Source organism: Triturus cristatus, chromosome 1_2, assembly GCF_964204655.1.
Source record: "Triturus cristatus chromosome 1_2, aTriCri1.1, whole genome shotgun sequence".
NCBI classification, from domain to species: domain Eukaryota; kingdom Metazoa; phylum Chordata; class Amphibia; order Caudata; family Salamandridae; genus Triturus; species Triturus cristatus.
The window spans coordinates 847,410,773-847,428,135 of record NC_140580.1 but is presented as its reverse complement, the minus strand read 5'-3'; the positions used below and the strand labels follow the sequence as shown (position 1 = coordinate 847,428,135).

Here is a 17,363-nt window from a genome sequence, read left to right as displayed (position 1 = left end):
AGGAGCATACAGGCGTTTTCACATTGCCCTCAGGGAGTGCCTTTGATTATGATGCTCCTGCCTTATCTCCATTCAAAGATGATGCTAAAGGCCTGATCATCACTTTGACGGTGTGGTTGCAGGCCGCCATGCTGCCCCCCTGCTCCAGCACCCCCAAAGCTCACTGCCAGCAGCCCACCAGATATAAGTACTTTCGTAGACTGGCGGGCAGGCCTTTGGCGTTCCCACGGTGGTGCCTTTTGGAACGGCACTGCAATGGCCATGTCAAAGGCCATTCCTGCACGGCATGGACTGTTAAGTCCATACTTTGCTGGAACAGATGGTGTATGGACACAAGGTTGCATGACATATGCCCCCCTGCATGTATCCCTAAGCCCTGGGGCACAAAGGGGCCCTGTGAGGGCCCCCTTACAGGGCCCCCTTTGTTTCCTCCCTGCCTCACTTTTCACTGAGGGCAAGCAATATGCTTGGTGGTGCCGCAGCAGCACCGCCAAGCATATTGTGGCCTCAGGACAACTGTGCCACTGCCTGGGATAGTGGATTTCTGGCGGTTGCAGTGGTCCTTTCACGGTCTGACCACCACACTTGTAATGGGGCGGTCGGACCACTGGTGTGGCGGTCCATGACCGCCACTGCACCTCCACGACGGGGAACTCATAATCAGTCCCTAAGTCAATTGTGAAGGTAGATGCCACAATGGTGTGGTAGTTACCAGTAAAACGATTTTGTATGCGGAATGGAAGGAGTGTGCTGGGGAAAAAATTGTCAAGTCAAGTTAAGACAGTTCATTATCAAGGGTTGGCCTCAGAAAAGGAAAGTCAGTGATGATATTAGACCCTTTTACAAAGTTGAAGATGAGCTGTCCATAGACAGTGAATTGGTGCGGCGTGGGAACAGGCTTATTCCGCCAAGTTTTCTAAGGAAGTGATTGGTAGATCTTACACATCAAGTTCATGTTGGCAGGACCGGTACAAAAAAAAGTATGCATTACTTTTATTGGTGGCCAGGAATGGACAATGAAGTAGATATGTGGGTGGACCAATGTATAGGTTGTAGTCAAGCCGACAAATTCTTGAGGGTTTATCAAACTCCTTTGTGCTCAGTAGAATTTCCTAAGGGCCCTTGGGAAAAGATGGATATGGTCTTGTGGGGCCTATGTTTGATTTACCAGTGTGTAGAAGATATGCTTTGGTAGTTGTGGATTACGACTCTAAGTGGGTGGCGTATACATTTTTGAAAGAACCCAACATGGAGGTGGTGGTAGGGTTCTTGTCATCCTTGTTTGAGAGGGAAGGTTATCCCCAGGTTATGGTCACTGACAATGGGGTGCAGTTCAAGTCTAACACCATGCAAGAGTTTATTAATGACTATTGTATTAAACATCCCACAGTTGCTCTCTATAGTCCACAAAGCAAGAGGATGGTAGAAAGAGTTAACCAAATGTTGCAGGAAACTGTCCAGTTACAGTTGGTTGCTGGGGTAGAAGTGTTGAAGGCTGTCCAAGATAGGTTGTGGAGTTACCGTAATACCTGCATTCTTCCACAGGAGTTTCTCCTTTTGTGCTTCTGAAAGGTAGGCACTCTTCTTGTGATTTATCTCCTGTGTGTTTTTTTTATAAAACTGAAGAGAGGAAGAGAGTTCCTGGTAGTGAGGATGTGCGTAGCAAGGTAAGAGAAGAGCAAGGGAGGTGCAAGGTGCAGTATGAAGCACTTCACAATATTATGGAGGTCATTTTCCACGTAGGTGATTTGGTGACGATTAAAAGACCCCAGGGGAAAAAGAAGCTGGATTCTATGTTCTTCCCAGCCACATGTGTAGTGAAAGCTTCCAATCATGCCATATCTGTTGAAAATGGGAAATGGTGGAGCAAGAGTAGGGCGGCTCTGGTCAAGAATGAACTTGAGTTTGGTACTGGTGCGGGTGTGGAAAAGTGGCCTAATGAAGTTCTGGATACGGAGGCTGAATGGAGGTTGGAGGATGAGTTGAGTAGGGCTAATTAGATGGGGCAACCTTGAGTGTAATAATGAGGGAGCGGGAGATTCTCGCCTCATTCAAGAAATTGAGTCATCTTCTAGTCCTAACGCTGGCCCATGTGGTGAATCTACTAATGTTGCCCGGGGTGATGTGGCAGATCCAGTTTGTTCCTCATTTGTCAGAGGGAGGGTACGCAACATAAGGAGTACTGTTCTCCCTAAATATTTACATGAATATGTCTTGTGCTAATTACTTGATTTGCATTAGGGTTAATTTGATTAATCCTTAGTTAGCTTTTGCAAATCCATTTTTGTTATTCAGTTTTAGTTGTTTCTGTGGGAGCCTGTACTGCTTTACATTGTATTTTACATGCTATGTATTATTTTGAAGGTCAAACTTGTGTCATTTATCCTTGTATTTCCTTTGATAGTTTTGGTTCTTTCATGTATCATAGATTTGTATTTTTGTTTGGTGTTTGTTAAGGGGGAAAATATCTTATGGGTTATTCTTAATGTAGGTTCCATTTGGAACCTGTTGTAGAATGTCACCACGGACATTCTGGCAGAGCGTGCTAGGGTGAACAGTTAGTCTTGACTGGACGTGCTGCTGAAATGGCCGTGTGCTCTCCTCCGCAATAAAGAGCAAACTTATTTCTCATGACACCTGTCTCGTGATGTTCCTTACAACACTTATCCTGCCCACCACCCTACCTCTCTTGCTCCCCTCTCCATATCTCCCTACTTGTTGAACAAATAACTAAGGCCAACTCAGCGCAATAACTTATTGCTCCATTCAGAGAAAAAAAGTGTTTTGGGACAGGTCGCCATATCTATCCATCCATCGCCAAGATCTGTTCTAATTCTCTCTAACCTGCCCGACCTCTCTACTAGTTCCTCTTGTGCGTCTCTCCTACCGCCTGTCTCCTTAGGGCTCTGAGGTGACTTTAGGGTGGCATAAAGCTCCCTACAGAAACCCAACATGTCACAACAGTCAGTCTCTGAGGCTGAGTGAATGAGTGCACACTAGGCCTGGGCGGTGAACTTCGCTCCGTTCGCGGAGTTTACTGCACTCCGCACTCCACGGAGCTTGCGGAGTGCAGAAAACTCCGCTTTGCGATGTGCAGCGGAGTTTTTTTCCCACTTGCGATCGCGAACGGTAAGTTCGCGATCGCGAACGGTAAGTTCGTAAGCGCGAGCTGCCACTCAGATAGAATGTCTACCTGAGCGGCAGTAATACCAGCACAAACTGCAGTTCTCACCGCACTCCGCCACTCGCAGAACCACGCAGAGGTTTTTTGTAAGTTTGCGGAGTTCCGAGTTGCGAAACTCCGTGAACAACACCCAGGCCTAGTGCACACGCCATGAAGGTAACCAGGCCATGCCAAGTCTGGTCACCAGGATCTGCCACTGTGCAGTGCATGTGTTTTCACGTGCCTCACAGTCTGTAGGCAGCCACTCCAGCCACACTGGCTTCGGCTGGAGAGGGGCAGGAAGGGATTGAACTCCAGGCTCTGGAGGACTGAGTGATCCATCCACAGTTACATTGATGTAGAACCGCTACCACTGTCACATGTTCCATGCCCTAAAGTCAAATCTCCTGCCACGTTCTAAGCAGTATGTTTAATACCACAATGTTACACCACGACCCTCAGGTCCCCAACCATAGGTACCTGCAGCGAAGCGGGCTTCCTTCAGTTCATCCGTGAGGCAGGAGTAATGATCCTCGTCCGTCAGCGAGGGGTCCCAGCCAGTCTGCTGTGTGCTCCAACCCTTCCACTCTATCAGGTGGGCAACGCGGCCACGTGCCATGGCTGTTGGCTTTGTGATGTGGTCCTTGATGGTCTGTACTAATCCTAGAGGGAACAGAAGTCACACAGTCATTAGGGCGAGGGTCTTTCTCCACTAGAGGCTTGGAGAAAGGACATGCAAGCAGATGTGGGGACGGGGTGCTTTAGTCAAGAAAGGTATAGATCATCTCACAAGCGGATGAATGGGTAGGAATGGTGGAAAAGTGCACTATGATCAGTACTGCGGAGAAGTAGTAGTAATGAGGTAAAATGAATCACGTGCCTAGCACACCTGCCTCTGAAAGTCCAAAAGACGAGACAGAGTCATTCACACTGGCCGACTGTCTTTTACAAGGCACCACTTTTTCAACAAATTGCACAGCTTGCCTGTCAGTAAATTATTAGTGGTACATGAAACACACAAAATGTGATGGAAGGAATGCATACAATCTGAGGTGGCCTGGTGAGCAAAAGAACGATGGTTTGGTATGCTACTGCGAGCTTTTGCCAGTGCTGAAACTTATTGCAAGCATTCCTCCTATCACCTTTAATGTGTTTGAGTGAATCTTTGGGTTCTGGTTTTACAGATTCAGACAGTCCAACCATTCTTTGCCACTCTCTACACTGTCCAGACAAATCCACTGCCAAATGATTGTGAACAAGCTTGGTAAAGCCAGTAGGTCTTGATTTTAGAAGGCGAGTGCCTGCCAAATGGTTTCACCAGTTCTTATTTACAGTAGCACATTATGGCCATTTTTAATTAGTTTACAGTTTTGACTTGGCTATTGGCAATGTTGGAATGGTTAATTAAAACAAAAATGCCAAAATGCCTACCGCCAGATCACAACTCGTGTGTTGAGGCATCATAGGGCATGCATGTGTACGTGTTGCTAGGCACGCACATTTATGTGTGCATAAGAAAGCCATCTTGGAATACCATGTGTACACATGTATTACATTTGACATTAAGGGGTTTATGTACAAGCCCCTTGCACAGCTGGTGTGTCATTTTTTCCCATTTTAAAACCCTAGGGGTGCATATTTACAAGTCTCTATTGCCACCACAACGTCGCTTCGCCTTATTTACAAGGCAGCGTTAAGCCACTTAACGTGGCTTAACGCCACCTTGTCACCCTTTCACGCTCCCACTAAGCATGAAAGGGGAGAGCAATGAGTGTTGCGGTGGGCGTTCCACCGCAACACCGATTGATTTCGACGCTGCCCCATATTTGCAAAGGTGCTGTAAACAAGGAGCAGCATCAAAATTAAGGCCAAAAAAAACCTGGTCTTTACCCTGGCGAAACGAGGAGAAATGCTTTATTTCTCCTTGTTTTTGCTGTTCCGATGTGTCCTGTATTGTGCAGCACTCACAGAAACAGCAAAATGCCATTGATTGTTTATGTGCATGAAGGTGTCCCTTCCTACACATAAACAGTCTTTAAAAAAAAATAAAGCATTGCAACTTCTATGTGTGCTGCATTCTGCAGCACACATAGAAGTTACAACACACCATTGGTGATTGTTTATGTGCAGGAAGGGACACCTTCCTGCACATAAACAATCTTTCCTTTCAACGCAGGCACACTTGCACAATAGTGCCTGTGTTGGAGCTAGGCAGCTGCAATTAGCACCAGCGCATGGAGAAATGCAGGGCTGCACTGCATTCTTGTAAATACGGTGCAGCCCTGTGTTTCTAAAGTGTCGGAGCACGGCATTAAGCCAACAAGGCTAAAACCACGGTCCGTCACTTCATTGTAAATATGCCCCTAGGTATCGCAATTAATGCTTTGAGAGGTGGCGGTGGCCATTTTTTTTCTTCACTTTACTGTTTCAAAGAGGCAGACAGCCATGCCAGAATGAAAAAACTAAAAATGAAAGACAAAGTGCACGTAGCACTTAAAGTGAAGCAAACAGCAGAGAAAGTTAAGCAGAAAAGAGACGGTCCTGTGAGCACCAGGAAAAACCGTCAATTGGGTGGAAGCCAACGGGCTAAAGGGTCCAGGGAGTGTGCAGAGGCACCCCCAATAAATAGTATATATGTCACGCATTGCGATGCAGCGCGCACAACGAAATTCGTTTTATTCATTTTTTTCGTAACTTACCTGAAATCGGCCGTTTGCCGCATTTTGCAACCCCCCACCCTGCCCCTCCTCTGCGCCACGTCACCGCCCCGGTAAAACGCCCTACACGGGCCGTCACTGTATATGTGTGTCAACCACTTTTTGAAGTAGTGAACATTCGTGAAATACTGTGGGCTGACACCATTACCGACAGGCAGACTGGCTTCTTGTGCCTAGAGCGAGCAGAGCCACTTTAGCCAATGGTTCAACGGAGCCATCAAAAGCCTCTTTTCTTATCTCTATGTGTACGCTGTGCATTGTATAGTGTGGTATATGTGTTGTGTGAAGACATACGCTCTCGTCAACACCATAAGCCGTCTGTAGGCAAGACCTAAAGATGTGATGCTAACGAAAGAACTAAAACGAAATTGCTCGCCCTCACAGGCCAATCAGCTTAAGTCCTGTGATGGGATGCTCTCGACACAGTAACACTTTAAGCGAAAAGGAGGAAAATGCTCGGGGCAAAGGGAAGAAGAGGGAAATGTTTTTGCTCCAGGTATAACAAGGCAGGGAGCCGAGTGTGTGTCGTATTACTATTAGTATTTTCTACTTTAATAAGAAGTCACATAAGTGTAACAGAGTTGATCCCCAGTTAGCAGGTACTTGGAAGTGATGTCATGAGACATGCAGATCTTTCCTGCTTGAGGTGAGTCAAGGCAAGTGCCTGGTATCCTTGAGGTGTCTAACAAATACATTTCTAGGTAATAAACAAATATATATATATATATACTGCAGTTGCAAAAGCTAAGACGTAAACTAGGGAAGAAAAGGTGGAATTAAAAAGATGTAAGTAGATTTCCAGATGCCATGGTAAGGGCAGGTGCAAAGTTTGAGGTTGTTTGACAGACCAAAAGGGAAAAAAACACAGATTGCCAGGGAAGAGTAGACGATTTCGGGTTGGTAAAGGTCTGTGCATGCTCTAGCGTACATGTCAAGGAAGGACGAGTTTATGCCAGATTTTATAGCTGTCCTCATACAATACTTTAACCTACTAAGGGGCATATCAACAACAACCGGCGATAATTATCGCTGAGCGCACTTAGCGCTCGGGTAATTATCGCTGGCTAGCGCCAATTTTTATCGCTGAGATAGCGTGCTATTAGCAACGCTTATCTCATCAGCGATAAAAATCCTAGCGCTAACTGGCTAACGTGAGATTATCGCTGGAAACCCAGGGATAATCTCACGTTAGCTAGTTGATAGGGACTCACAAACTTAGCCATGATATCCACCTTCCATAGGATATCATGGCTAAGTCAGTCCTGAAGCAGGTGTTAGGAAAGTAGCGATAACAGGTGTTATCGCTACTTTTCCTGACGCTATGCTTCATATCGTGGGGCTTGATGATAGGAGAAATGTCGCTTAGCGACATTTCTCCTATCATGTCAGGTCATGAACGCCCACTTTGCATCTCATTAGAGATGCAAAGCTGGGCGTTAGACATCCCCACGCTAAAGCAAGGTTTCACGCGTTAGCGTGGCCTTGCTAATATAGCGATAAAATTATCGCCGCTTTTTGGCCGAAAACGGCCGCTAAAGCGGCGATAATGTTTTATCGCCTTGTTGTAAATATGCCCCAAAGGTCCTTATTATGAGTGGTGTAAGACTCTCTGGGTAATATTTACCCCAATAGCTAAATAGCTTTACCCCTGTGTAAGTTATTTATACGGTATGGTAAATTCTTCTTGTAATGAAGGATAGCTTGCAAAGGCAATATTTATTACACACGAACTAACCATTTTCCCTGCTGCATTTCAAGATGGATGTCCGGGCAGACTTGTGTGAGTGTGATAATCATTACGCAACTTGTAACTCGATCCCTGTACAGATTCCTGTTTACAGAGGGATTGCACACAGGGATTGCAATTTACCTCCTGACTCCTAATCAGGCCCATGGTATAAAAAACACAAATTACATAGTAGTTATCTTGGAATTCTGAGGGGCATATTCACAAGGTTCTATCGCCGAGTTAGCGGCACTTTATCTGCAAAATTCATCGCACCATTCACAAGCTGGGGCTAACAGCTGATATCACCAATTTACCTGCGATACAACGCCACGGATGACACCGGCAACTAACGCTAATGAGATGCAGAGTAGGTGTTCCCGTGCAAAAACACGCGAAAAAACCACACCACCACTTTCACAACAAACTGCCAGATCCGCGATGTGAGTCAAAACCACGCGATAAGCTGCAGTAGCCGCAGGTATTTAAAACCTGCCTCAAGCAGGTGTAAAAACGGATGAGTCCCTGCAGTAGGCAATGGAGCCCCGCACACAGCCACACCCTAAGAACAAACTACGCCATGGAACTACACATCATGCAGCTCGGAGCCCCAACAGGGCCACAACACCCACCGCCACCCCCCGCAGGACCTCCACCACCCCCTGGACCCAGACCCGCCCCCCCCGGTCCACCACAGAGGCAGCGCAGAGTAAGACAGCGGCCCTACCAAAAATACCCACTCTCACAGACCTAACGCCCGCGGAAGTCATTGCCCACTACAGGCTCAAAAGGGCAACCATCCTCTGCATCCTGACCCACATTGCCCACAGACTGACGGTACGAACACAGCGGACAACCAACATCCCTCCGCAGACAAAGCTGCTGGCTGTGCTGCATCTGTTGGCCTCTGGTACCTTCCAATCAACATCTGCCAGAGTCGGAGGGGTCTCACAGCCATCCCTATCAAAGTTCATCACACCTGTCCTGGATGCCATCCTCAGCTTCATACCCCAGTACCTTCACTTCCCCAACACTGCGCAGGAACAGCTGGAGACAAAGCAAGGCTTCTACGCCATAGCCGGATTCCCGGCCATGTTGGGGGCAATCGACTGCACACATGTGCCAGTTGTGCCCCCTGCGGATACTGCACACCACTACTGCAACAGAAAGCATCAGCATTCCATCAATGTGCAGGCAATAGTGGACCACTGGGGACTCTTCACCAATGTCGTCCCCAACTACCTAGGCAGTGTGCATGATTCCTTGATCTTCCGACAGTACATCATCAACCAGCACTTCCAGGATGGCACATATGGAACGGGACTGCTCGTTGGTAAGTGCCAAATCAATACATCACACACCCCAAAGCCACCAACATACAACGCACAACTGTGGGAATGCACACGTGACCAAACCACAAACAACATGTCAAACTACACGACCACCTACCAGACATGACAACACCACTCCATGGTCATCCTGGGCTACCCCTGCACCCAATACAGACATTACATGGCACCACGCCACACAACAGCTGAACGTGTGGAGATGCGGAATGCAGCCATGTGCGAGGATGCATGTGACCCATGAATGGGAATGTACACAACGAGAAGTGAGGCGTGGATGTGCAGAACAGACATGTCACCCTGGCCGTGGAACAGATAGCGGAAGTGTCGCACGATGCGTCCCCCTCTGTGTGCATGAGCGTAGTGTGTTGTCCCTGAGTATGCCAGGGCAGCGCAGGGGTGTGGACCAAAACACCGTGGCGCAGAGCGTGGTTCTCTCCCGGAAAGGCCACTGTCACTGACAGGGCAGCGCCACGCAGTCTGCCACGAGGCCGACGCCGTGAGTAGGGGGGCCTGCGACCCTGTGCACCTGCTGCACCCCAGGACGCTGCTACCCAGACCAGGCCTGTCTGCACCAGCACCCAAGGCCGCACTGCTCACCTGCCGACACCGTTGTGTGTTGAAGAGGGCCCAACACGTGCCGGTGCAAGCTCCAGGCCCCAGTCACGCGTGCTCAACAGCCTCCAAAGATGCTCGCTGGCCCCCGACCCTGGCCCACATCACTCCTTAATTACTGACATGCTCCACCGGCGTCCTCTTCGGACCAGTAGTTCCCACATGTGGAACAGTGTCCTGAGTCCTGAATGGCAGTGACCCCAAGTCCATGGCAGCGGCCACAGCACAAGACTCCCTTCGATCAGTGTGGCATAATTCCATTAAGCAGGCCTGCTACACGTGATGCCACTAACCCTGTGCGCCATGAGTGACCGTCATTGGCCGGCAGAACATTGTTGGTGTCTGAGCCTGTGGCATGGGGGTTTTCATCAGCAATGGGCAGGTATGGACTTGGTGTCGGGCCTAGGTCTGTGGCATTCGTATGCGCCATGTTGCCGGACCCAGCTGGCATGTGCCCTCTGCATCATGCCCTGGGGGTAGGCCCCCCATTCTCCCCTGTGACACTCCGCGAAAGACACATATGACACATACGAGACCCGGCTATGCCCTCATGACCCTACCCCAGACTCCTGCAGTTCAGTGTCCCGTGTCGGTGGGCCCGTGTTGGCCGCTGTGCATCTGGGGCCACTAGCCCTGTGCAACTAGAGTCATACCCCCTTGCAGTTCTGATATTGCATCACTGAGTGCCTGATGACTGTTGGAGTTGTTGCCAGCACCAGCTACTCCCAGAAGGCTGGCTTACACTCACCCCACACCCAGCCAGCACAGGCGTCACTGTATTGGTGGGCCTGCCATCACATCCTGCCGAAACAAGTATTGACTCTTTTCTCCCTGCACTGTCACAGGTGATCAAGGATATGCACTCTGCCCTTGGATGATCACACCCCTCCGAGACCCGAACACACCCGCCCAGAGGCAGTACAATGCAGCCCACATACGCACCAGGGGCATCGTTGAACGCACATTTGGTGTGTTGAAGTCACGTTTCAGGTGCCTGGACGTCACAGGTGGAAAGCTCCTGTACAGCCCGGACATCGTGTGCAAGATGATCGTTGCATGTTGTGTGTTGCACAACGTCTGTGTTCCCAGTTCCTGAGGTACCGGACGATGATGGTGATGTTGGGACAGGTGGCCCACATCCCACTGCAGCTGCGGCAGGAATGGCCCGTAGGAACTCCATCATTGAGACTTACTTCTCATCAGCAGGCCACATTGTGGCCGTCCATGGCAATCGTGGGATTATTGAGGATGTCCAATAGCGATGCATGTGTGATTAAAACATATTTGCCGGTAACAGGTTGTACTTATACATTGTCATGTTCCATGTCCCTGCGGTTTCAGGTGTGATTTGCCATGGTGTGCACATTGGCGGAACCTGTACTGTCCTGTGTTCTGTTGTGGAGGGGTTGCTCTTTGTACCGGGATGTTGTCAATGTCGAGGTGCACTTCTGCTTAAGTGCGTATTCTGCACGGTGGGCGAGTCGCTCCTGCGGCTCTGATTTGTCTGCCACTGGTCTCTTTCATGCGGTGTGCCGGCTGGTTCTGTTCTTCCACGGTGCTTGGATGTTGTGGTGCACATGTTGTCCTCTGCAGTCGGTCAGGGTGCATCCGTGGTACTCCGCTGTTGATGCTTTTTTCTGTGGCATTTTCCGTATGCTGTTCTTGTGCTTTTTCCCGCATTATGCGTGTGTATTGCTGCCCTTGCGCTGGTTGTCACTGTTTTCTTTTTGCGCTTTGGCCCATCGCAGGTTTTTTGGTGTTGTGGTTTGTGTTTTTATCTCCGTCAAGGTGATTGTATCGTGGTCATTGTCCGTAGTTTCAGCAAACTATCGCATGGTACCGCATTGTTGTGAATTCCATATTGACACAGGGTTATTTTCCCACGATGAGCTGTGATGTTGAGAGATGCGTTTAGCTGTTGGACCTGTCTGCGGCCTTTGACACGGTCGACCATGACATCCTGGTCGACCGTGTCAGGGGGGTCGGAGTCTCTGGTACAGCAGCTCACTGGATTTCCTCTTTTTTGAGGGACCGCCATCAAGCAGTGCGTCTTGGCCTATTCTCATCTGACTCTCACAATATTACTTGTGGGGTGCCTCAGGGCTCTGCCCTCTCCCCTCACTTATTTAACATATATATGTCCCCTCTGATTAAATCATTGAAAGAAAGAAAGGTACTGGTTCTTAACTACGCTGATGATCTGCAGCTTCTCCTCAGGGTTGATGGGTCTAATTACTCCGTTTCGGAGTTCCAGAAGACTATGTTGTTCATCCAAACTTGGATGGATATGAACCATCTGAAGCTTAATCCGGGAAAAACTGAAGTGGCCTTTACGGGTGACAGCCTTTAGCACTGGGGCCCCCAGTATTGGCCTCTGGCACTCTGCCCACCTCCTATCCCCTCTAGCTCCGCCAAGACTCTGGGGGTACTTCTGGATAGTGGTCTATCCTTAAAAGCCCAGGTTGGAGCAGTGGTGTCCAAGTGCTTCTACCAACTGCGAAAAATTTGAAAAATCCATCGCTTTCTCACTCATGAAGCTCTGGTCCAAGCCATGATTTCTACTGTGCTATCCCACCTAGACTATTCCAACTCGGTCTACCTGGGAATGCCTCAGTATTTGTTTAATCGCCTCCAGTTGGTTCAAAACCAGGCTGCCCGTCTGATTTACCACCAACCTAAATGGCAACCCGCATCTCCTCTACTGAGGAAACTACACTGGCTCCCGGTACAACGCCGCTGTTTCTTCAAAACTGGCTGCCTTATTTTCAAGGCTCTACACGGTACCAGTCCGGAATTCATCAACAACATTATACGTAGGTACTCCCCCACCCGTTACCTAAGATCTACCTACCTTTCCTTTCTTTCTATTCCGAACTTCAAGAGGGCCCGTCTTGGAGGCCGTAGGTTTGCCATTCTCGCTCCCAAGTTGTGGAATTCCCTCCCTCTGGAGCTCCGTACATGTACTGATCTCCTTCCATTTAGGAAACTCTTGAAAACTTGGTTGTTTACTCAGAGTTAGTTTCCGCTGCCCTTGTCAAGATGTCTGCTAGCGCCATGAAGCCAACCTGGCGTACGTGCGCTTTATAAATCCCCATTAACATTAACATTAACAGCTACTCTTGCGGTAGTTATCACACATTCTTGTGAATATGCCCCTGAGTGTCCAACTTGAGTCCAGAAGAATCTATGCAATCCATGCAGACTCTATGCACGATAACTACATATTATGTAAATAAGAAAATAAGATACATATTTAGTAGCTATCACATGATATGAGCGGCCTCTACCAACTGCACACAACACAAACGCATTCTACAGGAAGGCCACAATACACTCCTACCCTGTTACACTCCCACATAAAAACACCTTATAAGGTGAAGCGTCCCATCTCTTACTCATTTTGACTCCACTGCACGTGGATGTGCAGTGATATATAACAACTTAAAAGTACAACTGTGGACTCAACGCATTACCCTGAAAAAATTCTCATGTAGGCCATTCTGTCAAGCAAGACCCTTACTACCATGCATGTCACATGAAGTTGTGTGAAAGTGCTTTTAACACATTGTCAGGGTTTTTGAAGCCCTATACAAATGCAGCTATAATACAAAACAGTAAAGCAGCTCTAATGAATCAGAGAGAGGAAAGGATTACAGCAAAGATGTGTCCTTAGAGGCTGGTGATTAGCTGGGCATTGGCCTGACATACTAATATGCCTCATGTGAATGGAAACATCCTGTTCTTAGAGACACAATGGTGAACCTGTCACGGACTACTAGCACAATTTGTCTGCCTTCGAAACAGTCAACCATACCATCCTCATACACAACATGGATTCCCAAATGGGATTCAATGGAAATGTCCTTCATTGGTTCTTCTCCTACCTTTCCAACTGACACAGTCTGTTTACATAGGCACCTCCAGGTCACAAATGATTCCTCTCACCTGTGAAGTACCCCAGTGCTCCATATTGTCTCCTGTCATCTTCAACCTTTACCTGGAGCTGCTTGTTGCTCTACTCGCAGATAACAGCATCAAGATTCACCAACATGTGACGATACAGAACTCTACTTGAAAGTCTCCTTTGCTTTGGACATCCAGTGCCTCAAACACTGCTTGCACATCATACCTACCTGAAGCTCAACCAAGCCAAGACAGACTTCCTGTTTTTTGGCAAGAGCAATAAACAAAATCCAGTACAAATCTGGCTCAATGACATAAAACCTTGCTGGCATCAAGCCCCAACATCACCACCGAATGCCAAGTCTCTTGGATTCAACCTGGACACCAACTTCACACTCAAGGAACACACTGCCAAAAAACACAATGACTTGCTACCAGCTCTCTCTAGTAAAGGAAATCAAACCATTTCTTCCAGAAAACGGCTTCAGAACTGCTGTTTAATCCATCTTACTCTCACAACTAATGGTTTTAATGCCCTTCTCTATGGTTCGCAGACTCTACACTGGCACCATGTAAGCGTATCCTACAGGTGGCAGCACATCTCATCCAGGATTCAAGAAAAATGATCAAATAACCACCATTCTGATAGAGCTTCATTGGCTACCCTTGATGGCCGACAATACCTTTAAAACCAGCTGCATCATTTACAAAGCTATCACAACCACCACCCTTGCTTATCTTTCAGACTGGGCACACCTGCAGCCAGGACAAAATCAGGTTGCAGACTAAGAAGTGTAAAAAAGACACCAGGCCTTTTCCATCTATGCACCCAGGATCGGGAACCACATCCACATATCCATCAGGACGACCCCGATGCTGATCCAATATAGGAAAGTGTTGAAGACACACCTCTTCAAAGGACACCGTATTACAAAGCATGAACATCTACAAACCAGCCTCTTCTCCTTAAATTTATACTTGCTCCGCTGCCTTTTGACTAAGTTTACGATATAGAAATACTGTATAGCTACATACATGTATAGATACGCAGAAATATGTCTATCATTGACGCTATTTTTGTATTGCTATTTCTCAGACGTGAAAATGTGAAATGTAAATTAAAGCCCAGATTAACAACGCGTATATTTTAGAATCTTATAGAGTGTAGATGTATCAAGAATCTCGCAATACAAAGTGAAAATCTTGTGTGTTGTGGAAACAGCAAGAAGTAGCGAAGCACCAAATTTACAATGTGTCATGCACTAAGGATGTCAGTGGCTATGCACATGCTACATTTGCAGTGTTGAATGGCATTCAAAAGGATTTAACATTGCACCATAGCACTACTGCAAGTGGGCACTTGCGCTGGTTTTGTACTAAAGGCACACCCTTAATTTACAAATCATGCGGAGATGCCAAACGGTCAATTGTGTAATATATGTAAATTTTAGGGAAATTATACACAATACCTGTGGAAGTATGCTATTTTGATTTGCCCATTAGTGGTACCTGTTTCATTCTGGTGCTAGGACCCGGGTGACTGAAAAAAGAATCACTCAGGATTAGCTGTTAGGTGCCCATTTAGATCAAGCCAAGGCATTGTCTGTCTCATGTGGCGGGACCGTTTACCTACTAGTAAGTTGATAAAGATCACCAGACTGGACTTTGAGAATGTCTTTCTACGGTATTGTGTTCTTTTGTGGTACATGAACATGCCACATGTTTTTTTTTAATAAATCTTTTTTTACTGAAAACAAGGCATGACAAATGAAAAACCAAGTTATACGTAGATTGGCAATATTGTTTACACTGCAAGTGATACGTTGAAACATATTTATCTCAAAACAAAAGTGAAATTCTCCAATTGAACTTAATTAGGTCCCATTGATAATATCTTCTCTCGGTCTTGGAGGTTCACATATCTCTCCCCTGTGGACATTCCATTGCCCCCACTCTTGCGTCCATTTATTTGGGCACCCCATGGCTTCGTATATAGACTTTTCCGTGACCATACACCAGTCCATATCTTTACCCCATTCTTCTATGCTCGGTGGGCTCTGAGCCCTCCACAATCTTGCATTGTTTCGTTTTTCCACCATCAGCCCCAAGGTAACCCATATTCGCTCCTTGGAGTTCAGGCCGGTAGGGCACCATACATCCAGGAGGGCCAATTTAATATTGCAATCAATCTGCTACCCCAACGCTTCCTCCATCAGGTTCCCCACCACCTCCCAATATCTCTGGATAGCTGTGCACTCCCAAAGTGTATGGACATAGGTTCCCTCTTGCCCACACTGTCTTACAAAGCCACCATATGAACTATATCCCATGCGAACCAGCTGGGGCCCAGACAGGTAGGATCTATGGAGAAGCTTTAGCTGCACCAGACAAAGCCTGGAGGAGATGGCCACCTCCCGAGGGGAGGCCACCGCCGCCAGCCATTCTTCATCGTCCAATCCCGCTACATCGTAGTCCCATTTTACCCTCAAGCGAGTCAGGGGATCTGTAATGTTGATGATCAGCTTTTTGTAAATAAGTGATATGGCCTGCTCTGGTAGGTCGCCATCTAAAACTCTATCTTCGAGTGGGGAGGACTCGGGAGTGCACTAACTTTAGGAAGAACCGCAAGTAAGGCATGTCTAAATTGGAGATACCTAAAATGTTCAGATTGTGCTAGTTTGTATTCCTGCTGCAGCCAGAAAAAAGGGACCACCTCACCTGACTTCCACAAATCACCCACCCTGGATATACCTATTAGGTTCCAACGATCGAAGCCCCTCGAGCGAATCAGCCTGCCCAATTGTTCACTGTGCCAGAGTGGTGTCGCCTGTGTGAGTTTCCCCTCCCATCCCAAGCTTTTGGTAGCCACTTTTCACACATGCACACATGCCCAGTCGAACCAATCAAAGCAGGCTTCAACGACCGCACATAAAGAGCCCCTTCAAAATTGCCACCCGGGAGGAGCCATCTATCGATCTGGAAGGCCGGGTCGTCCTGCGGCCTATACATACATTGGTTAATTGCTGCAAGATGTGATGCCCAGTAATACTTCCTTATATCTGGAAGTCTGCTGTCCCCATCAAACCACTCTAGTGTGAGTTTGTGTGTTGCAATACGAGGTGGCTTACCCTCCCACAGCAAGTCCCGTATGATACAAACAAGTTCTTTAAAGTACGAGGAGTCAACAGGGTGCGGAGTATTTTGCAGCGCATATAAGAATCTGGGAAGGGACATAATTTTGAACAGGGCTGCATGCCCCAAGAGGGACAACGGAAGTGACTTCCAATGTAGGACATCCGATTTAAGACGGACTAGAGGCGGCAGGAGATTGCGATTGTAAAATCCGGACAGATCTTTTAGAGACCCAGATACCCAGGTACTTGAAGCCGTCAGTGGCTTCCGCCAGTTGATAGCCCCAAGGGAGTGAAGGTCTCTTGCCATAGAGGGCATATAGCACTGATTGAGTCCAATTTATAAAATAACCAGCATATCTACTGAACACCTGAAATATGTCCAGGACCACATTGAGGGATGCAGCTGGGGAGGCCAGATAAAGCAAAATATCATCCACATACAGCGGTCCTCGCATCCAGACGTCCATTTGAGGCCCCTTATGATGGGGTCCTTGTGGACCCACATTGCCAGAGGCTCAAGGGTCAGGGCAAAGAGAAGCAGGGACAGGGGGCATCCCTGTCTGGTGGCCCTGCTGAGAATGAAAGCGGAAGATTTCCTATTGTTGACTACTACTTGGGCGAGCGGTTGTTGGTAGAGAAGCCAAACCCAACTGGTAAATTTTTGAAGGACTGCAAACATGTAGGGCCACTCGATGGTGTTGAATGATGAAGCATCATCAAGAGAGACCACGACAGTGTCTTCTCTAATTGTGTCGGCAT

General features: G+C 47.7%; 1 protein-coding gene across 1 annotated transcript in view; it reads right to left on the bottom strand.

Annotated features, from left to right (window-relative positions):
- FAM131C (family with sequence similarity 131 member C) overlaps nucleotides 1–17,363 on the bottom strand; it is a 389,134-nt gene that overhangs the window by 68,384 nt on the left and 303,387 nt on the right. The window contains exon 5 of the mRNA XM_085609013.1: nucleotides 3,644–3,826. Coding sequence (XP_085465139.1) covers nucleotides 3,644–3,826 — 183 coding nt within the window. The remainder of the gene's footprint in view (nucleotides 1–3,643; nucleotides 3,827–17,363) is intronic.